Source organism: Papio anubis, chromosome 9, assembly GCF_008728515.1.
Source record: "Papio anubis isolate 15944 chromosome 9, Panubis1.0, whole genome shotgun sequence".
NCBI lineage: Eukaryota > Metazoa > Chordata > Mammalia > Primates > Cercopithecidae > Papio > Papio anubis.
Window position 1 is genome coordinate 125,539,210 of NC_044984.1, and position 26,820 is coordinate 125,566,029.

General features: G+C 52.1%; 1 protein-coding gene across 9 annotated transcripts in view; it reads left to right on the top strand.

Moving 5' to 3' along the window:
* ADGRD1 (adhesion G protein-coupled receptor D1) overlaps window positions 1–26,820 on the top strand; it is a 187,129-nt gene that overhangs the window by 139,484 nt on the left and 20,825 nt on the right. For all 9 annotated transcript variants that reach the window (XR_635296.4, XM_009182071.4, XM_021923159.2 and 6 more), the window contains 4 exons: window positions 11,573–11,676; window positions 12,497–12,608; window positions 15,242–15,395; window positions 25,065–25,131. Coding sequence is in view for 8 of the 9 variants with exons in the window: in XM_009182071.4 (XP_009180335.1) it covers window positions 11,573–11,676; window positions 12,497–12,608; window positions 15,242–15,395; window positions 25,065–25,131 (437 nt within the window). In the remaining variant the exon portion in view is untranslated. The remainder of the gene's footprint in view (window positions 1–11,572; window positions 11,677–12,496; window positions 12,609–15,241; window positions 15,396–25,064; window positions 25,132–26,820) is intronic.

Sequence of the window (26,820 nt, forward strand, 5' to 3'; positions counted from 1 at the left end):
GTGGCAGGGGCCTGAATTACATGGCATTGCTGGGAGCTGTGAGAACCACTCTGAGCTGTATTTGCGGTCCCGAGGGTGTGTCACAGGCGAGACTGTGCCAACAGTGCTGCCAGCAGCTGCAGCATGTACAGCTCAAGTCAGAAACAGGCTCCCTCCATGGGGTCTCTGCGCGAATGTCAGCCAGACCACCTCCCAGTAACACCTCCTGCATGCAACTGGGGTCAGTAGAGGCCCCTCTGCCTCCCAGCCAGCTGGACACACAGGTCCCTCCTGGTGATGTGCCGAGAGGCCTTGGGCAGGTGCCTGCTCTGAGCCTCAGTTTCCCTGCTGCGACATGGGTGGGACACTTTCCTTGTGGAGCTGTGGTGGTTATCGGAGGAGGGAGAAGTAGGCACCACTCAGGCCGAAACACACAGCCTCAGCACCCAGCCCTGAGCACCCAACTCGGTACCCAGCCTCAGTCCCCAGCCTCAACACCCAGCCCTGAGCACCCAGCCTTGGCACCCAGCCACACTCCCCAGCCTCAGCACCCAGCCTTGGTACCCACTCCTGAGCACCCAACTCGGTACCTAGCCTCAGTCCCCAGCCTCAGTCCCCAGCCTAAACACCCAGCCCTGAGCACCCAGCCTCAGTACCCAGCCTCAGCACCTAGCCCTGAGCACCCAGCCTCGGCACCCAGCCTCAGTACCCAGCCTCAGCACTGAGCCCTGAGCACCCAGCCCTGAGCACCGAGCCTTAGCACCCAGCCCCAAACACTGCCTGACAGAGTGAGGTCACAGTGAGCCATGAGTATGAAGTTCCTGGGGATGTCCTGCCTGAGGACCCCGTGAGAGTGGAGTGGGAGTGGGGTGGGGTGGAGCAGGCCTGGCTACTGCACCTGGGACTGCAGCTGTCCCAGCATTAACCCGTTCATGGCCACAAGTCTCCTTCCACTCACTCTTCTTAAGAAGGTTCAGTCCTTCGCTGTGGGCACCAGGGCAGGGTGGTCTGTTGCTCTGTTGATGGGGATGGGGGGAACTATGGAGGCTGGAGGGGCTCAGAGGAGAGGCCCCTCCACCCATCCCTGGACCCCTCTAATCCTGAAGGCAGAAGTGTGTCCTGCCTTGCCCAGGAGTAACAAGGAAGCTGGTTTGTTCAGCAACCCACCCCCTGACTCCCTGAGCAATGCCATGGTTCACTAGTGTCTTCCGGCCCAGTGGGGAGGACATCTGTCCTCAGTACCATCCTCTTAGAGACCCAGAAAATTGTCACCATCCCTTCTGATTTCCCAGCCTCTGCAGTTCTTCTAGAAGGAGAGGGTGGTGGGCAAAGCCCGCTAGGTCCTTCTGCATGGGCTTCTTACCATTCCACCAGCACCCTTCAGGTGCACGGGTGCGTGCTGTTCCCACCCCGCCTCACGGGTGAGTTTTCCCAAGTCCTGCCCTGGGCTGCTGAGAGCTGGGCTGGGGATGGGAGCTGGGAGCTCGCTGGCAGGAGGCGCAGGGGCATGCGTCCTTCCACCCCCTCCCGTCTCCCACCCTACGCACCCCTCCTATGCCCCTCCAGTCTCCCTCAAGACGCCCACTTTCGGCCACCAGGGCTCTCCCCTGTACCTGTGGCCTGTGCCTCTCTGAGTGGAGAGCTGAGTGAGCCCTGGGAGCAGGGACGACACCTGCCACCCCCATCTCTCCCGTCAGTCCCCCTGGCTGTCAGGCTGCTGGCCACCTGGGACATTGGGAAATGAACCTAAGAGGTGAAAACCTGCGTTTCGGGTGGAGCAGCAGCCAGGAGCTGCCAGGACTCAGCTCTGCTGTCAGCTCAGCCCCAGCCCTGCCTGGGCACCTCGCAGTCCTGGGGGCAGGGAGACGTAGGTTCAAGGTTCTGAGGGTTCCACCCCTGCCCCTCTTGACAAATTCAATTGCCTTTGCCAACTCCAGCCAGACCCAGGCTGCTCCTTTTAGAGGAGAAGCAGATGTTGCTTCATTTATTCCCCAATTCTCCGGAAGCAGTGTCTGCTCGGGAGCTGTGCTGTGCTTGAGCTGCTCTGCAGAGGGGGCTGGCAGCAGCCTCTGAGGGAATCCCATCTTGGGGGATCTTCTTTCAGGGCTACCCTCAAAATTGGGGTCTCACTCTGTGGGGTTGGGGGCGGGCCAGGTGGCCAGGACTGTGAACATAGTCAGGGGCCAGACTGGACGTTCCAGGGGCGGATGGATGCATAGCCCAGCCAAGGGATCGGGTCGCTTTGGCGGGGCAGCTGTGGACTGCAAGGCTGTGGTCAGAGCTTGACATCTGAAGCGAGCCAGGTTTCTGGTCAACACGTGTTTTTTGTCATGAGTGTGCTGAATCTTGGGAATTAGAGTGGGGATGTGGGCCGTCTAGGAGAAGTTGCCAGCCCCTGTGTTAGGAGTGGGGACAGGAGCTTGAGGGCTCTTTCTGGGACATACAGGAAGATGGGGTGTCAGGAGACAGAGGGGTTCTGTAGGTTGAATTGTTTGTAAAGATGATACACGCATGTGGGAAAATGCAAGCACACAGAAGGCAGAGAATGGAAACTGACGGTCACGGCCACTGTTCTGCCTCCCGGGCCTGCCCAGAGCAGCGGCCTAGACACACGCTTGCTTTTCTGTCATTCCAGACGCGGTTGCTGAGCCTGGGGCCCTGGTTTGCTGTTTGTTCTATTTTTGTTTGTTTTTTAAATTTTCTGTACCTCAATGGATGCAAACCGATTTGTTCTTTAAACAAAGGGTGGTGAAGTATAAAGACTGCTCCCTTTATTTTTATTTACTGTTTCTCTGTTTTAGAGACAAGGTTGCGCACTGTGGCCCAGGCTGGACTCAGTGGCGCCACCTCGGCTCACTGCAGCCTTGACCTCCTGGGCTCCAGAGATCCTCCTACCTCAGCCTCCCAAGTAGCTGGGACTAGAGATATGTACCACCATGCCTGGCAAGATGGCACACTTTAAAAAATGTATCCACGGATCTTGGAGGTTGCTCCTTCTCGGGGTACACAGAGCCACATCTTCCCGTGTTAACCACTGCGTAGCTCTCCCGTGGGTGGACACTGAAGTGATGGCGGTCTTTGGCCACAGCAAACGACCAGCATCCTGTGCCACACATCCCACCTCTACCTGTGAGGATGGGTTCCCGTGGTGGCACTGCCCGGCCAGTTTCACATCGCCACAGCTGTTTAAAGCAGCTGTCAGTCATGTTGGGTCCTGGGTTCGCTCTGAGATCCACCTGCCTCCTGCTGCCCGGCTCTGCCTCCCAGGGCCGACCACTGTGCTGAGGCCCAGGTCTGTCACGTGGGGTAGGTGATGGGAGGGGAGGAGGCCCAACAGCTCTTCTCTCGCCGCTACAGGTGGCTTTTCGGGCAGCGGCCGCGCCTCTGCTGTGGCTGCAGCTCTGCTGGACAGTCTGTGGATCTGGCTTCCACTGGGGAATTTGTGACATGGCACATTCCTGGGCCACCTCACTACCCCTGTGAGGTCCCCCTTCTCTCCCCTCCCGAGAGTTGGCAATTCCCTGAGTCAAATGTTCCACTCTTGGAAAGTCTGGAGTGGTTTCTCTTTTCCCAGCTGGCCCCAGACTGATGCGCAAGCTCTGCAGCCAGGGGAGGCAGCAGGAGCCCCCAGGGTTCCCGGTCTGGAAAACAAGGGGGCGATGGTCCCCTCAGCTGACTCTTTCAACAGGGTCACGGTGGCCCGAGGCAGGCCAGTCCCAGCATCAAACATACAGCAGCCCAGCTGGGTCCTCGGGGAAAATCTCCTGCCTGTGGCCAGTCCTCTCCCATCCCGCAGCACCCCGCAAGTGGCCGAGCAGCTCATTTCCACCTGTCCCCGGGCTGTCGGCTCATTTCCATCAGCGGACGTGTAATGTGCCAGCAACTGGACCCAGCCCAGCGGGAGGCTGGCTGCATGCTGCTGGCACACGCTACGGCTGTCTATGGCCAGGGACGGCCGCCAAACCAGGGATGCCTGGAGTCACAGATCCACCAGGGCCTGGTCGCTCGTGCTGTCCAGGAGCCGAGGGCAGGAGTGCAGCCCAGCCAGGGACTGAGGGCTGCCCTAAGGGGAGACAAGCCCCGTGAGAGCCTGGGTGCCAGCCGCTGAGGGACCAGAGACAGGGAGGAGCCAGCCTGGCCAGTATAGGGTGGGTGTCAAAGCTGGGGGTTAGTTCAAGGGCTGGTGTGAGGGTGGGGTGTGGACCCAGCCTGGGGGTCCTGCTCTTGTGCCCAGGAACCCATCCTCTGCTTGCCCTGCTCTCTGCTCTCTGCTTGGCTTCCTGCCAAGTCCAACCAAGGCGAGATGGTGGTGCTGGGGTGGGCAAAGGGGCCAGCCTCCTGCCTGGGCCCCTGCTGGCATGGGCGTCCCCCTGTGGCTCTAGCCCCTGCATGCAGACCCTTCCCCGCACCCCCACGCCAGCCTCACCTGGGCAGGCTAGTCTGGTTCCAGCTTCTGCTGGTGGCCCGGCCTGGCTCTGCTGCCGTCCCCTCTCCCGCTGTCCTTCCGTGGTGGCCGCTGTCTGGGTTGCCTCACTGCCTTCTCTGCTTTTTCAGGGCTTCCCTTACTTCATAACCAGCTCCCCATGTCCAATCCCCTCTACTGAACTAGCTCCCCATGTCCAATCCCCTCTACTGAACCAGCTCCCCATGTCCCATCCCCTCTACTGAACCAGCTCCCCATGTCCAATCCCCTCTACTGAACTAGCGAGGAGGGTCTTGCTTTCCCATGATGAAGGGAGAGGGTGGATGGAGGCAGGTCAGAGGCACGGGCTGGGGCTGGAACATGCAGGGCCTCAGAAGCCGTGGGGGGTGATGGAGGGTTGAGTCTGAGTCTCAGGCGCCGTGGAGGGGGTAAGCCGCGAGGGACGAGGCTCCAGTGTACAGCAGAGCCCAAACCAGGAGGGACTTGGTAGAGGATGGGGCTGGTGCTGCGGGGAGACCAGGGAAGCCCAGGAGGGACTTGGTAGAGGATGGGGCTGGTGCTTTGGGGAGACCAGGGAAGCCCAGGAGGCCAAAGAGATCAAGGCAGGGGCTCTAGAAATCAGTCAGAAAGAGGATCGGGACAGATGGCCGTGTCGTGGCTGAGAAGCCAGCAGGACTCGGAGGTGGGTGTTCCAAGGGAGAGGGAAGGGCCTGGGTCAGGGCCTTTCTCAGATCATAGCCGTGTGAGGGCCACCATCCCTCTGTCCCTCTGCAGTCACCTCTGCCACCGCCCCTGTGCATTTCCGTCACAGCCTATCAACACGGCACTGGCAGCCTTAGGTATTTATTCACGTTTACACATCCACGTCTTCGTTCGTTACCCACTTCCCCACTGCGGTGAGACTTCCATGCCTGGCACGCAGTAGGTGCTGAATACATGCTTGCTGCTGAAGCAGGGGCCATCAGGGGTCAACCCCAGCTCTGCCTCTCGCCAGCTGTATGGTGGTGGGCAGTCACTTACTGCGGCTGCCTCAGTGTCCTCATCTGTAAAGGGAAACCACGCTGTCCACTCACAGGCTTGTTCTGAGGATTCGATGCCTTCAAGCAGCAGGGGCCTCGTTTTTGTCATTTCCAGCTACTCTTCTGTGGTTCTCCATGATGTCTACAGTTCGCCAGATCCTCTCTCGGGCCCTGGGGATTCAGAATTAAACAAGACAATCGACCTGTCTTCATGGAACTTACTGTCAGAGCTCACATCACTCTGGTCTAGAAGGCTGTCTCCTGTCCTGTCTGTCAGGTTCCTGCCCAAGCATTGAGGCCTGTGTGAAGCCCTCTCCCTCCTAACACCCACTCAGTATTTCTCTCTGCCTCCCTCAGATCACCCTCCCTCCCTTCCAATTTCCTCAGGCCATGTGCAGGTAGTGGTGGAGTTAACGTTTAACACGGGTTGCAGGGTTAAGTAATACAACGACAAATCCGTGGCTGAATGTGTGTTACAACTAGAATGTGCTTGTAGTAAAGAGAAGGGAGTGAGTCACTATCAGGATCACCTAGATTGCCAGTCTATGGACTTGAAAGCTGTGTTGAAGCAGAGAGGTTTGCAGACCCTGACGTGTGCATGCTGTTTCTTCTTGATCCCTCCTGAAGTCTGCCTCATTATTCAGACCATTGTGTGGAAGAATAATGTATGATGTTACATGCAAAAGCCATGGAGACTCCAGTTTATGGGGGATCTCAGGAGTTTTCAAAAGCCATTTTGATTATCTATCATTTTTACCTGTGGGCTTACCTTAAAACTCAAGCACCATGTAAAATGTGACCCTCCAATATATCTGGCCTTATGTTTCTTACAATCATTTCAAGGCTGCCTGGTCAGGCTATTAGCTCTGTTCAAGGGAAGAGCCATATGTCTTTCTTTTTAGTGTTCCCCATTGTGCCTGGCATGATGCTGGCTTTGGGTGGGTTTGATAAAAGTATATGGTAAAGAAACTTGATTGATGATGGGGTTGGTTCATGATGGGGTTGGTTGATGGTAAGGTTTGCTGGTGGTAAGATTGGTTGAAGATAGGGTTGGTTAACGGTAGGTTGGTTGAGGGTAGATTGGCTGAAGGTAAAGTTGGTTGATGATGGGTTTGATTGATAATCAGGTTGATTAATAGGTTGGTTTATGATGCATTTGGTTAATGGGTTGGTTAATGGTTAGGTTAGTTGATAGGTTGGTTGAAGGTCAGTTTATGATGAGTTTGGTTGATGATGGGTCAGTTGATGGTAGAGTTGGTTGATAGTGGATTACTTGAAGGTAAGGTTGGTTGATGGTGGGTTTGGCTGATGGTCAGTTGGCTGGTAGATTGGTTGATGATGGGTTGGTTGATGGTAAGGTTGGTTCATGGTTGGTTTGGTTGATGGTCAGGTTGGTTGATGGTGGAGTTGATGATGGGTTGGTTGATGGTAAGGTTGGTTCATGGTCTATTTCATTGATACAATGCTGGATTGGATGGTGCAGCTGGCTGGGATAGGTTGATGATGGGTTGGTTGATGGCGGAGTTGGTTGATGATGGGTTAAGGATGGTGCTGGTTCATGGTTGGTTTGGTTGATGGTCAGGTTGGTTGATGATGCAGTTGGTTGATAGGTTGGTTGATTATGGGTTGGTTGATGGTGGAGTTGGTTGATGATGGGTTGATTGATGGTCAGGTTGGTCAATGATGAGTTGGTTGATGATGGGTTGGCTGATGGTAAGGTTGGTTGTTGATGGTCTATTTGGCTGATAATGTGCTGTTTGATGGGTACAGTTGGCTGGATAGGCTGGTTGGATGAGGGCCAGTTGATGTTAAGGTTGGTTGATGGTGGATTGGATGATGGTGGAGTTGATTTATAGTCAGATTAGCTAGTGGTGCATCATTTGAATGTAAGGTTGGTTGATGGTAGGCTTGGTAAATGGTAAGATTGATTGATGATGGGTTGGTTGATGGTGAGTTGATTGACAATGGGTTGGTTGATGGTGTGGTTAGTTGGCAATAAGGTTGATTGATAATATGGTTGGAAGGCTTACAGCATAAGTGGGTAGGTGTGGGTCTGGCTAGGCTCCCATTTGTAGGAAACTCCCAGTAGAATGGGTGGCCAAGAATGGAGATTAAGATGTTTTAGAGAGTTGACTGACCAACTGCAGCCCAGTGTGCAGCGAACTCTCATATCAGCCCACTGGAACCTCACTGCATTTGCAAATAGATGAGCTAAAGCTTTATTTTCTCAATTTAAAAGATATTATTAATCAGTGATGTAGATTTAGGAAATCTGTTGAATCAGTGGCAGAGTCAGATGGGTAGATGTGAGGGCTCTTTCTCCCCTGACGCCTTCAGCAAATCCCTCTGGTTACCATTGTGCCCAATAGAGCTCACTGCTGTTTTCAGAGCTGCGAGATGAGGTAGGAAAAGCTTCCCTAAGTGGACTGCATCCTCAGAGCTTCCCATGTCCCTGGGGGAGAGGTGACACCCCATGAAATGCAGTCGTGGTGTCTGAGAGTGACATGCATCCCTCTGGTGGGACGTGAGATAACTTGGGTAGAGCAGAGATGCTCAGGAGTGGGGAGGAGCCAGGGCCTTGTGGGGTGGAGACCTGTGTGGGGTGCATCTCTTAGGGGGGCTTTTGGACACCAAAAGGCAGTGGGTGTCCCAGGGCAGTGGGCCAGGCAGGCTTTTGGACACCACTGCTTTCCTTCCTTCACTAGCAGTGTTTCCATTGGTTTTTCTTTTTCTTTCTTTCTTTTTTTTTTTGAGATGGAGTCTGGCTGTGTTGCCCAGACTGGAGTGCAGTGGCATGATTTCGGTTCACTGCAACCTTCACCTCTTGGGTTCAAGTGATTCTCCTGCCTCCGCCTCCTGAATAGCTGGGATTACAGGTGTGGGCCACCACATCCGGCTAATTTTTGTATTTTTAGTAGAGACAGGGTTTCACTATGTTGGCCAGGCTGGTTTCAAACTCCTCACCTCAGGTGATCTGCCTGCCTCGGCCTCCCAAAGTGCTGGGATTACAGGCATGAGCCACTGCGCGTGTCCTCCATTGGTTTTGAACTGAATTCAGTTTGGTGACTGCTGCAGAGGTGGATGTTCGTTTCCAAGAACCACTTCCTCTGCTGAGGCCCAAAACTTTTGTAACTGACCCTTCCTTCCATCTCTAGGCAGAGATCAGTGTGAGGGACAAGACTTTTCTGTTGCCTTAGGAGACAGCAAAGAAAGATTGCATATCCAGTACAATGTCAGTGTGTCCTGTGTTTGGTTTTATTCTTAGTTTATTTGGTTTTATTCTTAGTTTCTGCAAAATCTCACTTCCTCTAAAACAGCACTTCTTAAACCACATCTCTGTTTTTGTCACTGGGTCTTTTCCCTTCCTCCTCCAAAGAGTTTAAGAAATGCCAAGTTAAACATAGCTAAACAGGTGTTTTTTTGTTTTTGTTTTTGTTTTTTACCTGCAGAATCCTCAGAACTCTTAAGTGGCTTTATATTCATCCAAAAAGTCTTCTAAGGGGTGCAGAGAATGGAGTGTTTTCCAAATTTATCTGAAACCAGAAACATCATTTCATGGGATTTGCTAACAATGTCATGCAGAAACTGGAGTGTCACACACGGAGCATGGGGAATGTGGCCTAGAAATTTAGTTCCCTTCACCCACTGTGGCTATGCGATTAATGGGAGTAGCTCTTGGCCCGTCCATCTGCAGATGGAGATGTTTGTTTCCACTGCCGAGAATGCTGCGGTGGGAAGGCACTGACAGTGTCGCCTATTGAGGAACTTGTTTTGCCAAACATACTCGGCAGGTGACTGAGGAGTGCCTTCCCCTCCCACAAGGCCCCTTCTGCCGGCAGAAGACACCTGTGACCTCAGCTCCCACCTGGTGGAGCAGAGATGGGCAGCACTGGGCAGCCTCGGGCTTCCGGGCGGCCCCTGTTCACCCACAGCGTCCCAGGTGCACTGGCTGTTGCCAGGCAGGGATAGGGAGTGGGCTCTGGGCAGAGTCGGTGTGAGTTCTCCGAAGTCTCCACCTTGAGTTCCTCCAGCCCAGTGCAGGAGAGCCCACAAGGGTCAGGGAAAGCCGAGATGGAGGCGCACACCCGGGGAACATCGTGGTACCTGCTGCAGGGAAGCCCACGGGCGTGGCTGTGATTCCCAGGAGGCAGAGGTCAGCAGCCTGAAGGTCTTCTCAAATATGGGAGGCCAGGCCCAGGAGTTGAAGGAAAAAGGTTTATCCATGGGAGAAGGAATAGTGGGGCTCTCCCACCCCTAACTGGATGATTCTGCAATAACCAGAGACAAGAACAAGAAATCGCAGCCATTCTCCTGAGGGGACAGGGGGCCCCGTTTCTTCAAAGTCCCCTCTCACCCTCAGGGACACTGATGGTCTCCCCTGTGACTGCTCCTCTTCTCTCCCTGGGGCGTCATGAACCTGGAAGGGGGATTCTTCCATCTCCCTGGTCCTGGCCACGCAGTGCCCACCTTTCCCATTATAGCCACAACGTCTGTGGAGAGGGAAGTCCAGCCCCAGGGAAATCGGAACTTGTGCCCAGGTCCTTGCCTGCTGAGGCCTGAGCCGGCGTTCGGCACAGGTGGCTCCGCCCAGCCCTCAGCCTCTCTGCCTTGTCCCTGAGCCCGAGAGCACAAAAGAGCCCCTCCAGGGGAAATGCTGCTGGTGTCATGGCAACAGCTGCTTCACTCCTGATAGGGGCCCGGCCAAGGCCCTGTCTCCCGCAAGCACTGGACCCCAGAGAGGATACCAGGGCCTGCAGGGTGAAAGTGAGCTCTTGCTAAAAGGGGAGGCCCAGGCTGCGGGGTCCAGGTTGCCCCTACCCCAGCCCCACGCATCCAGGAATCTAGCACGTCTGCAGCCCCTCGGGCGTGAGCCCACTCCCTGTCAGTCACAGTTGAAGGCGGTGCTCGCAGAGCGTTCGGGGGCCCCCTGGCCCCAGGTTGCTCCCTGAGGTCCAGGACACTGCCTGCTTCACCTTGAGCTGGGGTCCCCTGGGCCTGCGGCGTCTCCTCTGTCATTGCCAACAGCTCCTTATGCACTCAGAGTGGCCTCCTTTTGTTCCTTTGTCCTGGTGATCAGGGGAGAAGGCATTTAGACTCCCCCTACTCCCATGCCATGGGAGGAAGCTGGAAGCAGGGGTCTCGGAGGATGGGGGACACGGGTCTGGGGACTGGGGTCTCTGTGCCCGACGGGGACAGCGTGATACAGGCTTCAGGCTTCAGCTGGGTCTCTGACAAGAGCCACGGACCACAGGAGGAAGCACGTGGCGCCCTCCTGCATGTGAGCAGCTGGGAGGCTGCCCTTCCAGGCCTGTGGCTTAGGAGCCCGGAGCCTCTTGGAGCCCAGGGTCACACATGTCTGAGCTTGAGGCCCCGACTTGGGAACCGAGGGAGCGCCGTCTGGATTGTGCAGTTGGTGAACTGCGGCTTTGGTTCGATCCTTTGTGGCTCTGCAGCCGCTTAATCCCCAGGTGTGCTCTGCTCTGCCTCATTCCCTCAAGGTGTTGGGACCCCGCAGACATGGGTGCTGGAGACCACCACCGTGTCCATTTAGAGAACTTTCCTGAGGCCCACAGTGTGCAGGCGGCAGCCATTGTGCGGGCACTGGGAGGGTCGCAGCCTCGGGCCGGGGCGGTAACCGGCTCTTCCCTAGCTGCTGCAGCACTTTGTGTTTGTAAATTCATGGAGTCCTTGTGGCCACTGGGAATGGAGAGCGGGCATTATTTTCATTTCATAGCTGAGTGTCACATGTCCCAGATTGTCAGCCAGGACATGGCCCAGCTGGGACTTGAACCTGGGAGGTCTGGCTCCGAGGCTGACTCTTCGTCTGCAGCCCTGTGTATTGCAGTGTAGACTGGACACTCAGCGCCTGGCCACGCCCGTCAGCCGCAGTCTGCAGACTGTGGCTGAGGGAGCCTGAGTGATCTGTAGGGTACCTCGGGGCACTGGACATGCACGCACAGAACCAGGGCTGCAACCCCAGCATCAGCCTCTGTAGGTGGCAGCAACAGACATTTGGGCTGGGAGGCAGGGCTTGGTGGTCAGCACCACACTCACACGGGACCAGCTGTGCACCTGCCTGGGCCCTCTGCAGCTTCGGGCTCCGATGGGGTGGCTGGGCCAGCTGCTGACGCCTCTGCTCTGCTCCCCGCAGCTTGCACGCGGACACCAGGTGGCGCTGTCGTCTATCAGCTATGTGGGCTGCTCCCTCTCCGTGCTCTGCCTGGTGGCCACGCTGGTCACCTTCGCCGTGCTGTCGTGAGTCCCCTTTTCTAATCCACCCAACAGCCCCTCAGCCCCTGCCTGCACCCCAGATCTCAAGATGGATGAGACGGGAGAGGGGAGGGGCTGTGGAGGTAAGAGCACCAGGCTTAGCTAAGCTGGAAAGGTCTGGAAAGGCCCCCAGCCCAGGCACAGGAATTCTGGTGGAACCCAAGCCAGGCAAAAGGAGATGGCCATGGGCCGGGGGACACCTCAGCCTCCCTCAGTTCAGACATTCATTCTGGCTCCCACGTTCCTCAGCACAGGCGTGTGGTCGGCTTTGAGGGCCTGATTGTGCCCAAGAGAGATGAGAACATGCTTGAATGGGGGCTGGACGATAACCAAGTAAACAAAAGCGAGAACAAACATCTTCACGGTGATCACGCCACGAGGCAGCAGGGCAGAGAGGGAGGGGTGCAGCTGGGTCCCAGCACTGGTCAGGAAGCTGATGCTGAGGGGGACATTCGGGCCGCCATGCAGGGACCGGGGAGAGGGTTTACCGCATGGGAACAGCTATGCAAAGCTGGAATAAGCTGGGACTTTGAGAAGCAGGAACATGAGTTGGGAAAGAAAAGAACTGAGTCAGGGCAGAGCCACGGCCCAGGGTCAGACTGTGTAGGGCTGGGTGGGCATGCAAGGAGCTGGGATCAGATCCAAGAGCAATAGGGAGCCATTGAGGGTCCACAGCAGGGAGTGACAGCAGCCCTTCTGGCTGCTCTTGGAGAAATGGATACAGGGACTCTGTGGGCCATGGAGCTGAGCCTGGGGGACTGGGTCGGCACAGGGCCCGGGCCTCACACCCTGCTTCTGTCCTCAGCTCCGTGAGCACCATCCGGAACCAGCGCTACCACATCCACGCCAACTTGTCCTTCGCTGTGCTGGTGGCCCAGGTCCTGCTGCTCATTAGCTTCCACCTTGAGCCGGGCACGGTGAGTGGGCGCAGCTCCTTGTTCCTGCGCTGTCCTTCCCCTGCCTCCTTGGATGTCACTGGGTGGCACCTTCTCCTGCTAGCTTTTTCCACTCAAATTTCAGACCCTATCTCACCAGACAACCAGGGCTGTGGTTTTTCGGGGGAAGCAGAGACCGTGACGTGCACCAGCTGGTTCCTCTGCTGCACGCCAGCCTCCGGTAAAGCTGCCGCTGCCGCCACCCACTCACACTGCCTAGCATCAGCTGCGCGCAAGGCACGGTGTCAAGGGCTTGCATCTGCAAAGCCATCTCACCCTCTAAGCACCTGTCATCCTCCCAGCCCACAGATAAAGGAATTGGGGCCCAGGGCTTACAGGCCTTGGCCAAGCTGACGGCCTGGTGTGGGCAGACCAGGACTCTTGTCAGCTGCAGGCTGTGCGCTTCATCAGGTGCTTGACAGCAAGCAGTTGTGCCACCTCTGCTCAGCGAAGCAGACCTGCAGACCTAGATGCCACCTTTCCCTGCTCTTTGCATGGAGTTGGGAGTTCTCTGGGGCCCTAGGAAGTCTTAGACCTCACAGAAGTCAAAGAGCTGAGACTATGAAGTGACCCAGCAGCGCAGTGACGTGGGCCTGTAAACCAGTTGATGGAAGAGAAAAACAGAGGGCTGCCTGCTCCATGTGTGGGAGGAAAAAGGGAGCTGGCAGAAGCTCTTAGGAACCCAGCAGGATAAGCCCGTGGTCTTAGGGTGCAATCAGGATTGGCCAACAGAAGATGAACGCTTTACCCCATGCCTAGCGGATCAGCAGAGCCTCTCCTCCTCACTGCCCAGCGGAGCCCTTTGTCCCCATGCATGTCCTGGGGCTGCTGCCTATGGACAGACCCGCCTTCCTGTGGCAGCAGGCACCTCCCTCACAGGGCACCCCCCCTTGGACTCGGGAGCATCTGCGAAGTTCCTGGATGCACCGTGAAATGGACAGGGTGTGCAATGGCCTCAAGCTCTCCTGCTGGATGCTTCTCAGGCTCCGGTGTGAACCATCACGCGAGGATTCCTTACAGTGCAGATTTTGGTTCAGGAGCTGTGGGTGTGGCCCAGAATACTGTATTTCTATCAATCATTCAGGTGATGCTGACGCTGCCTGTCCAAGTCCACGCTGGGGAGCGAGGTCCCACTGTGTGCTGGCAGCAGGAGGGGAGGCAGGTCTGCAGCAGCTCCAGGTGTCTATAATCCCAGCTGGTGGCCCTAGGGGACTGGGAGAGCATCTTTCCTCCAGAACCCTATGTCTGAATCCCAGGGAAGGGCTCTGATTGGTCCCCCTCTCCCAGAGACCTCTGTCTGAATCCCAGGGAAGGGCTCTGATTGGTCCCCCTCTCCCAGAGACCTGTCTCTGAATCCTAGGGAAGGGCCCTGATTGGTCCTGCTCTCCCAGAGACCTGTGTCTAAATCCCAGGGAAGGGCTCCGATTGGTCCCGCTCTCCCAGAGACCTGTGTCTGAATCCCAGGGAAGGGCTCCGATTGGTCCTGTTTGAGGGGTGTGCCTACAGGGTAAACCTTTGTGCCAGATGGGAGAGGATGATTGTAGTGGTTGGTCCCACCCGAGCCTCTCGGGTGGGGAGGGGCTGCTCCCCAAGGGAAAGGGGTAGCTGGTCCTGGAAGACACAGGGCCAGGGGTCACTGAGCCAACAAAAATAATAGGTGTGTCTTATTTTTTATCTATATATAACAGATCATGATGACAAGAAACACATTTAGTGGCTCATACATTCCTTCTCTGAGAACTAACTGACTTGGGCACATCTGAAGGACACAACTTGGAGCACCAGCAGAGCTGGGTTGTCCTGGGGTCCTTGGTTTGTGTTCCTTCCTGGGCTCTGGTTCCCTGGACTTTTATCTAGAGCTAAGGGACAAGCCCTGGCTCTTCCCAGCACCTGGACTCACAGGGAGCAGAGGGGTGGAGCCCCAGGAGGATCTGAGGCTGCACAGTTCAGGGCCTGTCTCTCTCCATCCTGGGCACCTGGGGCCTCCAGGCTACAGGGGAGGAATGGAGAGGTTCCCAAGGCCCTACCTGTCTGTCCCTGAGCCCTATTGAGGGGAAGCCTGTGGAGCAGCATGGTTGCCTGAGCCCCTTTCAGTTCTAACTACAACTTGGAAGCTGCAGTCAATTTAGTTAGAACTAGAAGTCTCAGCATCTAGGGTTCAGCCACATGGCAGGCGGCAGGCTCCACACCTCTCTGGGAGCCACGTGGCTTCCAAAGTTCCCTGCTCCAGTCCTCACTTGGGAGGGAAACTCTTCCATAGTCCCCGCCTTAGCCCCAGTATCCACCCTGATTGGACCAGGTGAGTCATGTGCCTATCCCTGAGCCAATCCTGTTGCAAGGAATGGATAGTTTTGCTGATTGGTTGGGCCTGAGTCCTGTGCCCTCTCCTGAAACAATCACCATCCCTGGGGACAACATGGTACTGTGATTGGCTAGCCACGCCTCACGTGCTGCACCCAAATCCCTGGGCTTGAGCAACAGGAAGATACCCTGGGAAGAAATGTGGTCACATGACCAAAAGACCCCCAGGCCACGGATACTGGGAGGCTGGGACCATAGCCACATCCAGGGCCCACCCTGGGCTGTCTCACCTCCCATCTCTGGTTAAATCCTAGACCCCCTGCCGGGTGATGGCCGTGCTCCTCCACTACTTCTTCCTGAGTGCCTTCGCATGGATGCTGGTGGAGGGGCTGCACCTCTACAGCATGGTGATCAAGGTCTTTGGGTCGGAGGACAGCAAGCACCGTTACTACTATGGGATGGGATGGGGTAGGTGGGGCAGGGCAGGTGGGATGGCAGGGCAGGAGGGAGAGGAAGAGATAGGTGGGGATGGGGTAGGCAGGACAGGATGAGACAGGTGGAAGTGGGGACAGAAGGGGCAGGTGGGGATGGGGGGAGGTGGAAATGGGGTTTGATAGGATGGGATAGGGAAAGTCAGATGTGCTTTCATCTTCATATTATGCTTCTTGGTGCCGCCTAGAGACCCAGCTAGGAAGGAGAATCCACTGGCTAATCAAAGGCAAAAATTCCACATCACTTGGAAACGTTTCCAACCTTCCTGACTTGATTTATCAATTTTGGTGATCTTTTCAAAGAACCAACTTTTGGTTTGATTTTCTTTTTTGTTTTTCTATTATCTGTTTCTTTAATTTCTGCTTTAATCTTCATTCTTTCCTTTCTTCTGCTTATTTTAGCTTTAGTTTCTTCTTGTTTTCCAGTGTGTCGAAGTGAAAGTGGAGGTTACTGAGTTGAGATTTTCTTTTTTAATATAGGCATGTATAGTGATATATTTCCTTCTTCCCACTGCTTTAACTGCATCCTGTATGTTTCATTTGTGCCTTCATTTTAAATTCATCTCAAAATATTTTCAAATTTATTTAATTTTTATTTGACCCATTGATTATTGTGTTGTTTAATTTGCACATATTCGTGAGTTTCTCACTTTTTTCTATTATTGATGTCTGATTTTATTTCATTGTGGAAAGACAGCATATTTTGTATGATTTCAGTCCTTTTAACTGTATTAAGGTTTGTTTTATGTCTTAGTAAGTATCTGTCCTGGAAAGTGGTCCATATGCCCTTGAGAAGAATGTGTATTCTGCTGTTGGATGGAGCAGTCTCCAGATACCTGTTAGGCCTAAGTTGGTTTATAGTGTTGTTCAAGTCTTCTGTTTCCTCACTGATCTTTTTTCTAGTTGTTCTGTCCGTTACTGAAGTATTGAAGTCACCATTTGTTGTGTTGTCTATTTCTCCCTTCAATTTGTTGATGTTGTTTCCTGTCGCTTGGGGTTCTGTTTTTAGGTACACATATGTTTATACTTACATCTTTCTGATGAATCAACCCTTTTACATTGATAAAACATCTCTTCATCTCCTTATGTTTTGTTTTAAAGTCTGTTTGTCCCATATGATTAGTAGAGCCACTCCAGCTTTCTTGCAGTTGCTGTTTGCAGAGTATATATATTTTCCATCCTTTTACTTTCTACTTATTTGTATCTTTGAACCTAAGGCATATCTCCTGTAAACAGAGTACAATTGGATTTTTAAAAATTGTCTGTCAATTTCTGCCTTTTGGCTGGGTCATTTAATCCTTTCACCTGTAATGTTATGATATATATGGTGAATTCACATCAACAATTTTTCTCTTGGTTTTCTATGTGCTTACTGTCTGTTTTGTTTATTCTTCCTTTACCTCTTTCTTTTGAATTAAGTGAATATTTCCTAGTGTAACACTTTAATTCTCTTAATGATTTTTTCACTTTCTTTGGTTATTTTCCTAGCGATTGACCTAATGCTTACTATATACATCTTAGCATATTAGAAACTATTCCTAATTTATACTAAATCACAAGATATAAACATTATTTTTATATAGGCATATTCTGTCTTCCTTTTGTTCTGTGATTATTGTTATACATATTACATCTATATAAGGCACAATTCAATAATACATTTTTATAACTATTGCTTTAATCTTGTATCTTTTAAAGAAGCTGGGATGAAAGAAGAGCAAGTGCATATTTATAGAGTTATATTAACCTTATTTCCTATTTCTGGTTCTCTGTATTTTTTTCCTGTGAATTTGAGTTTCCATCTGGTGGTGTTGCTTGCTATGTGTATATATGTTTCTGTGTGTGTTAAGATTACTTTTTGGGGTCATTTGCTTTCAGCCTGGAGAACTTTCTTTGTTATTTCTTGTACGGCATGTCTGCTAGCAACAGATTTAGTTGTTGTTTATCTGGAAATGCCTTTATTTCATCTTCATTTTTAAAAAGTAGTTTTTCCAGATATAAGATTCTTTTCTGCCTTTCGTTCTTTGATTACGTCATCTCACTGCCTTCTGGCTCTGTTGTCTCTCATAATAAGTCAAGACTTCATCTCACTGCGGCCCCTTGTATTTGAAGAATTGTTTTTCTGTTGATTCTTTCAAGACTTTCTCTTCGTATTTGTCTTTCAGCACTTTTAACTCTGATGTGACTGGGTGTATATCTCATTGTGTTTACTTTTTTTTTTTTGTCTTTTTGTGACAGGGTTTCAGTCACCCAGGCTGGAGTGCAGTGGCACCATCTTGGCTCACTGCAGCCTCCGCCTCCCAGCCTCAAGCGATGCTTCCACCTCACCCTCTTGAGTAGCTGGCACCACAGTTACATGTCACCATGCCTGGCTAATTTTTGTGTTTTTGTAGAGACAGAGTTTCTCCATGTTGTCCAGGCTGATCCTGAACTTTTGGGCACAAGCAGTCTGCCCACTTCAGCCTCCCAAAGGGCTGGGATTACAGGCGTGAGCCACCATGCCTGGCCCACGTTTTGGTGTTTTTTGAGCTTCTTAGATTAATGATCTTCATCAAATTTGGGAACATTTCAGCATTATTTATTGAAATACATTTTAAGTTCCTTTGTCTCTCTCCTCTCTTTCTAATATTCCCATTATGAATAGGTTGGTGTGCTTAATGGTGTTCCACATTTCTCGGAGACTCTTGATTTTTCTTCGTTCTTTTTTTTCTTTGTTCTTCAAATTGCATAATCTTTCTTTATCTCTCTTCAAGTTCACTGACTCTTCTGTCAGTTTGGATCTATTTTGGAACCCTCTAGTGGAGTTTTAACATTTCAGTTATTATATTTTCAACTCCAGAATTTTCATTTGGTTCTTTTTTTAGAATTGTGATCTCTTTATTGCTATTCTGTGTTTGATGAGACAGGGTCGTTATGCAGTCCTTTACTTTTTCAACGATAGTTTCATTTAGTTCTTTGAACATATTTATAATGATTGCTTTGAAGTCTTTTTTTTTTTTTTTTTTTTGATAAATATGACAACTGAGCCTTCTCACAGGCAGTTTCTGTTGCCTAGATTTTTCCCCGTGTATGTGTCACACTTTCTGGTTTCTTTGTATATCTCATAGTTTTTTGTTGAAGACTTGTCATCTTAGATGATACATTGTAGCCACCCTTGATACAGATTCCCTCCTTCCCTGGCTTCTCCCTGCTTGCTTATTTATTTGTTTAGTAACTTGGCTGGACTATTTAGCAAGGTCTTTTTCCCTTGTGGTGTGATGGTGTGAGTCCTCTGAGGTCACTCCCCAGAGGGCAGTCTCAGGCATGTGCAGTCACCCTGGGATGACAGTGGTTTTAGCAGGGCACGCTGTCTCTTTCCATGGCCTCTCTCTCCAGCTCTCTACTTATGTTTGTATAACACCATCTGCTAGGTTCCACTAATTGCCAGACTATGTCTCTGTTGTTTCCAACAATAGCTTGGGGCACGTGCTGCTTTACTGCTTGATCTGATAAACTCCAGGCCCCTTTGTAGGGGTATTTTTGAGGCCAGTCTTTGAGATTTGTTCTGACCCCAGGAAGACTCTTCTTAGCTGTCTCTTCCCTGGCTCTCTCCCGTAAACCAGCCGGAATATGGTTATCTTGGTGTTGTCATGGAGCCACCAGCTTCCTCTTCATTCCCTACTGCAAAGGCTCCGTTCTTCCCCAGACCACCTTAGGCTTGAACTTCTCCACTGTGTTTCAAATGGGTTCCCATGGGGAGCACTTTGGAGTTCTCCGACCTAATGGGTAGCTTCTTTTCCTGGGAAGAATTCCTGAGGTTCTGCTCTGGAGCTGCAGGCAAGGACAGTGGCCCACTTTTTGTGGAGTGACATGTCTGCCTCTCATGCAGGGCACTGGGTGGGGGCATAGCTTCAGATCTTCCGAGCTTGTCTCTCGCAGTGTAGAACCTCTGCCCCATGAGTCAGCAGAGATGAGGACAGTGAGGCCCCAGGGTTCCGAGCCTGCCACACCTGGACAGACCCTGCGCACTATGAATTGGAGGAGGAAGGGAGTCCCCACCTTTCAGCTGCTTTTACCTGGACTGGAGCTTCTAGAGCACAAAGTTTGGGGGAATGAGAAATGCGGGCAGCCCTCCCCACCTCCCCCAGCCTGGAGAGATACCACAGCCCTGGACTGGGAGCTAGAGGGAGTGGAGCCCCGTCTTCTTGCCCACACCTACTTGGAGCAGAGCCTCTGTCACACCGAGCTGGGCAGGGAAGCAGGTTTTGGCTGAAGTGCCACAGACTCAGTCTTCTTAACAAGATTTAGTAGATTTTCTTGAGCCAATTTTTCTTAATTTGCTCTATACCCTTAGGGAAATGTGCAGAGACTTTAAATGATTATGTTTTTTAAAACTTTTTTTTCAGCGATAGCTGTCTCTGGGGAGGGGTCCGCTGAGCAGCTCGTGCTGTCATTCTGGGGAGGGGTCCGCTGAGCAGCTTGTGCTGTCTCTGGGGAGGGGTCTGCTGAGCGGCTCGTGCTGTCATTCTGGGGAGGGGTCCGCTGAGCAGTTCGTGCTGTCATTCTGGGAGTCCGCTCCCCAGTGACGGGGCTTCCTTGCTGAGCTTTGCCCTTGCCCATCCCAAGGAGTCCCAGTGGGCACTGGAGGCTCCGGGTCAGGCTGTGCGTTGACACTCAGCATTCTCACAGTTGTTGTGGAACATTGACCAGACATGAGGGACCTGCTGCTTGTTTCGAATACATTTAATTTTCACAGTCTTCATTATACAAGTAGCAGGTAAACAGGCTTACTTTGTGCTTTGAGTTGGCAAATGTAATTTATTTGAGGATTAAGCGGAGATAAATTATGCTCCCCTCGTGGCTCCCTGGGGAGACTGAAGAGGCCACTTGGGCAGCCACCTGCAGACTGCTGCTGGTCATGCAGGGAGCTCCCCCAGTCACACGGATGTCCTCTGTCCTGTCTCGCTGCTCACGCTGTATCATCACGAGGATGCTTTTGCACACACTGGTCCTGAGGTCAGTGTCCTCTGCCCTCCCTCCAGGTCACGTGTGACCTGCTTCTTCAGGCCTCTGTGATGCCCCAGAGAGGAGAGCTGCTCCTTCCGATGATATCTGACCTCATCAGGGAGGATTTAGAGGATGATTTATGGCCAACCATCTATAGTTTATTATAGTTTCTTTATGGATACAGTCATGTAATTTAGAGGCATATGTGCATGTGTGCGTGCACACACACACTCTCCATAAGCCACAGAAAAGACAGCTGGGGTGAACGAAAAGTGTCTGTAGGATTTGTTGCCAGAGTGAGAGGAATCTCTGTAGTGGGGCTGTCTATGTCGCCGATGGGATAGGGTTGGGGTGCGTGTGTGACAGACAGAGGATCTAAACCAGTCCAGCCTGGAAGGATGTTTTATTTGATCTGCACCATACTAAAGGGAAAAAGTGAAATATTTGCCAGTATTTTAAGATTGAGGGATTTTACACAAGATTACAAAGTTCTTTTGAAAAATGAGGAGATCTAATGCCCTGAGTTTATATTCCTCCTTGACAACAGTGGCTGGAACTGTGTGTTTTCTGATACCAATGCGGCCCCAGTAGGAGACTGAGCTTGTAGTCCCTGACACAGTTCTCTGCAAATGGAGCGCTGGCTGTTTCTGTGAGTCCTGCAACCTCCATCTATCTCCCTGTCAGCTTTCCCTTAATTAATTTCATCAGGAGCCCGAGAACTGTGTCTTTCATTCCAAATGGATTGGAGCTGGCTACCAGCTGAAGTCGGGGGGTCTGCAGGCAGTTGGGCTCTCTCGACCTTCAGTTTTTAATTAAGGAGCTGGAGGCCCACCCAGAGCATGGCGGGGGGAGCCCCTGGGAGAGCGGCTTCTTCCTGCAGATTTCACCCTGGCCTTACTCTAGTTTTTGAGCAATATTATTTTTTGGAAACCTAGAGACTGTTCTGAAGCTGAGGTGGGGTGGTGGGGGCATCAAATCCACACCTTACCTTAAGGTGTTGACTACTAGACTTGTGCTAGGAACTCTGAAGGGAGGGACAGATCCTCTGTCCTCAAGGAGCCCACAAGGAAGCCAGGAGAGCAGAGTGACAAGCATTGGAGAATTTACACATCACTGAAGCAGACAAGAAACTCTGATTGCAAACTCAGAGGTGAAGGGAATGTAGCTCGTTTTATTTTTCTTTATTGCAACTTAGTTTCTTTTGTGAGCTCCTATTCCTCTGGGGACAAAACTTAATCTTCGTTCCAGGCCCCCCCTTTCTCTGAAGCTGCATTTTCATTCCAGGGAGATTGCATAATGCCACGATCACAGGAGGGGGATCAGTCAGGGCAGGCTGGCAAGGCTGCGATAACAAACAGCTTCCATCCCTCCTTGGTTTTAAAGAACAAACATCATTTTCCTGTGCACGCGACATGTCCACGGTGGCTAGTGGTGGTGGACAGTGAAGAGCCCAGGCAGATGGAGTAGGCACCGCCTCGAGCCATTGCTGGACGCTGTGCAAGGGAAGGGGTCAGAGAGGACACTGCACTGGAAATCATGTGCTCAGCCCATAAGACACGTGTTGCTTCTGTACACAACTCAGTGCCCAGAGCCAGCCCTATGGCCTCAAGAACCCTGAGGGGCAGGAATGCGGACCTCCCCTGTGCCCACATGTGGGGCATCTGGAAATAGGTGGCACCAGTGACTTCCACAGTTCCCTGGTATTGTCTCCCTCCACCCCATCTGTCGGGACACCTTGCCCCTGTGCCCATCCTCCCAGGCCTTCGCTTCACCCACCTCGGTTAATCTCTCAACACATGCTCCTCACCTGCCCCTGAATCTTAGGGGCAGATGCCAAGGACAGAACCGGTCTCGTCCCTCTAAAGGTCACCGTGTTGCAAAGAGGAGCACACAAAGTAAATGTCTCTGATGATAGGGCCAGAGGGACTTAAATTGTTGGCAGAAGCATGTTCCAGGTCTGTCCGGGTTACTGTGTGAGAGTTTCAGACGACAGCAGTGGTGGGAAAGGGGTGAGGTCTGAGCTGGTTGATGATAGAGATTATTGCAGGATTAGCTTCATCATCGAGGGGCTCATGATTCAGAGACAGTGTATGTCATCCTCACGTCCTAATGATGAAGGCACTCAGTATGTTCCCATGGTCTGAGCACAGAATTTCGGCTGGTTCCTTGCAGCTGCACAGCTGGTCCCGGGCAGCCCCAGGAATAGAACGAGGTGTCATCTGGACCCAAAGCCCATGCTCTTCCCACTCACTGTCTTCTCCATCCTACTGCCCCTCTCCTTATCCTCCCACTTAGGAATGTTTTCTTCTTAAAAAGCCCCACAAACTCACTCACGCAGACTTCGTAGCTTCTGCAGCTCATTTTAGAGAAAGCAGACAGCGGGGCCCACCCTGTTCTCAAACAGACCCTTTGTCCTTGCCCATGGCTTGGCCTCTGCTGGACGCAGGGGTAGATGCAGGGGAAGAAATGGCAGCGGAGCTCACATAGGGAAACTCAGAGTGACCAGATGACAAAAGCCCACAGTCACTGCTGGGCCCCAACTGTGCACCTCTTCCACAGAGGCCACCTCGTCTCCTTCTGGACAACTTTATTGCCCAGACATTCTGTAATGCATTTAAATCCTTTTGACATTTAAAACAAAGTATTTCAGAGACAAGGCTGTCCAGGAAATGTCTTTCCAGGGTAATTAACTTAAAATCCAAACCCTGACATTTGGAAGGGCAGGCACGGTGTGTACTCTGCCCCCAGAGGGCACTGGAGGACTGTGGCCTGGAGGCACTCGGGCAGGTGCTGGAGCCGGGGGTGGGTGCCAGGAGCCACCTTCCCTCCTCCTCCTTCCTCTGGAGCAGAAATCTCCAAGAACCTGTGTGACCTCAGCTACTGAGGCAGAGAGCCGCATGCTCTTCATGGGCTTCCATCCCCCCTGCTGCTATCCCAGGAATCCGAGATGTGCCAGGAGCTGCTTCTCCTGAGCATCCTCCTGTGGAAAAGGCTCAGGGGTGGAGTAAGGAGCTGGTCCTTTGCAGTCTCTCCATCTCTCTCCCATCCTTCCCTGCAGAGGGAGCAGAGGAGAGAGGCTGCTGTGCTCAGGGTGGCTGCACCAGAGCAGGCCCCGTGGACGATGCTGCACTTTCTGAGTAACCAGAAGTGTGTTCTTTTCAGAAACAGATTCCCATTCGTGCAGGATCTGTTTCAAAGCTCACAGGTGCATGTGGAGGCAGAGCCATGTTTCCAGACAAATTCCATGGATGGCTGAGCGTGAGAAGTGTTGCAATGCGCTCTTCCTTTTGGAGAGTCATGAGACACATTAGCACACAAAACCTCTGCGCTTTAAAAGTGAAAGTGGAGGCCAGTTCAGATTTGGGTTAGGTGAGTTTCTAAAAGTAGTTTGACCATAGAGTGTTTTCGTTGCAGAATGACGAAGCTCTGGGGACTGCTGTGATCCAGATGCTTTCTACCTCATTCATGGACCTCCCTTCTATCACCACCCCCAAAAGTCTCACTTGGCTTTGTCAAATATTAAACACATTTAATTTATCACACTCAGTTTCAAGTAAGAGAAATCCAACTTGAACTGGCTAAGGCAAAAGGGAATGTAATGGCTCATGTAACAAAAAAGTTCTAAGATGCTGGACTTCAGATATGGCTTGATCCATGAGCTTAAGTAATATAATCAAGATTTTGTCTTCTTTTTCCATCTCTCAGATCTGATCTCCTGTGTGTTGGAGCCACGTACTCTCTCGTGGTGCCAAAATGGCTGCCCGGACCCCAAGCTCACTGACATCCTTATCCTCTTAGGGGCTTGGTGGAAAAGAGAGTTTCTTCTCAGCAGTTTTGAAGAAAGCCCTTGATTGAGTCTCATTGGGCCAGCCAGGGTCACCTGCCCATCTTTGAACCAATAGCTGTGGCTGGGGGATTTGACGTTCCAGTCAGCCAGTCCTGGGTCACATGCCTCAGAGCTAGGAAGGAACCAACCCGCCTGGACCTCATGGAAAGATGGAGTGTTGATGGGTTCCCTAAGGAAATTTTGGGCTTAAATACTATAATAATGTGGACCGTGTGCGTGGCAAAGTCAGCCATATCCAATGTCCCTTTAGTCCCAACTGATCTCCCACCTTTCCCCTGCTGCTCTAGAACAGGACTTCTCAACCAACACTATGGATACTTGGGCTGGGTGACTCTTGTGGGGCAGTCTTGTCAGGTGCTTAGCAGGAGCCCTGGCCTCTGCCTGCCTGATTCCATCCCATTATGACAACCCTAGATGACTTAAGCCATTGCCAGTTGTCTCTTGTGGGGCCACCTTGGCCCTGGTTGAGAACCACAGGTCGAGATAGACCAAGCTGAGCTTCCCTTCCTGCCAGTCACAACGCCACATCTCACCCACATGGTTTGTTTTGATGAAGACTCATACACTTTCTTGTCTAGTACATAAGTGTGAACATGTGAGTATGAGTGTGAGTGTGTGTTATTCCTTTGTTTAGACTAAAAGTTCTTTGAGGATAGGGGCTGTTCTGTGTCCCGACAAGTAGCACATAGTTCCCCCTCCGTATACATATATCAGGTGTACAAGGAATGAAGAAAGGAAGGGAGGGAGCGGGGAGGAGGGAGGCAGGGAAGAAAAGTGGAGCAAGTGAACATGATATTCTCTGATCTTCTGCAGGCTTTCCTCTTCTGATCTGCATCATTTCACTGTCATTTGCCATGGACAGTTACGGAACAAGCAACAAGTAAGTGCAGGGCTTTGCCTTGCTTTTGGCAGGCGTTCCATGGAACCGGTTGTGGTGAGGAGCCCCATGGCTCTTGCCTGCCTGTGCGGTTCTGGGTGCAGGGGTGCTGTGCAAAGCTGGCTCCCACAAGCCCAGGCAGTGAGAAAGTCGTGGTCCAGGGAGAGGGAGAAACAACCCAGCTGTGCTCTGGACATTTTTGGGCCTTGGAACTAGCAACAAAGACTACAGAGCGCCTCCAGGAATAGCAGGGGGGCTGTAGGAGTTTCTGCTTGGAAATTTTTCACCCATGTGGTCTTCTCAGACACAGCTCTGGTCATCCACGGAGGCTGAATTGTGACCCTTTCACCCTTTCTTGGGGTGGTCAGCAAGGGCACTATGCAGACCGTGTGCCCAGTAACTGACAGCGGGGCAGCTACCTGCATGTTGGAGTGCATGGGGCCTGCTGTGTGCCAGGCAGGTGGTCTCGAGGGTCCCGCTGCTTGGATAGCAGGGAATGGACCTTATGATGTCAGTATCTCCTGCTGCCACTTGAAATGCAGCTCATGGGCCCACAGTTGTGTCAGGAAGAGGATGGGATGGTGCTGTGGGACCAGATCAGCTGTTCAGTTTCCAGAAATATGATTTTCTTTCCTTACGAGTTAAAGAGCTTTCACTCAAATGTCTCTTGGAAGCTGTTACCTGTTCCAGCCAAGCTGAGAAACCACTGAGTGAAAACGTGGAAGATAAATATTGGCGGTGCTTACAAACAGAAAGGAAGCTGGGCATTTTCACAGCTTCAAAATGAGATAATAGTACAGACGAATAGTGAAACTGGGAGAAATCCAGCCTTTTCCACGTTGGTGCAGGTTCCCTGAAGGCGAAGCATTTGTAGAAGGCAGTGTTTGAGAGCACGTTGAAACAGGCGTGGTTACGCAGACCACTGTTCTGGCCCATCCTTTCAATTCTGGATGCTGTTAGAAGTTGAGGGACTAATTAGAAGAAGAATGTTCTCCTCAAACACAGCTCGATGACATTTGTTCCCTTTTATCGCATCTAGAGCTTGAGGATGCTGGGCTCACCCACAGTCCTGAGTCCCAGGGTCTGACTCTAATATAAGCCTTTCCCACACTCTTGCCCGAAAGCCAGGCAGCACCAGCCAGGTTCAGGAAGCTCACCGGGTTTCTGAACAGGATAAGGTATCTATCAGAAGCCCCTTGTTGACTTAAAATTCTGCATGAAATGCTGGAAAGCACAATCTCTCTCTTTGCAGAAGCATCCCACTCTCCAGAGAGCCTGGTTTGAATCGCGCCTCTGCAGAGGTACCGTTCAGACTTGCGGTGCATTTTCCTTTTAAACGGTGCATCCTCAGATGAGAGGTTTCTCCTCTCCACACTCTGGGTGTGCAGCCATGAATGAGCCTCTTGCAGGTGCTGTCACTTGTTTTGGGGCATTTGCTGTCTCCTGGTCCGGGAGGTTCGGGGAGGAGTGGGGGCAGGGAGGCAGTTTGCCCACAGTGAAGTCACCTGAGCTTTTTAGGGCTCAGATTGCTCATCTGCAGGATGGGAGTGATCATAGTGCCCACCTCAGGGCCAGCATAGGAGTAAATGAGATGGAGTTTGTTGTGCACTGGGGCAGACCTGCTGCTCAGTGAGCAGTCACCGAGAGAGTGAAATAAGCCAGCCCCAGGGAGACGCCACATTGTGTGTTAGT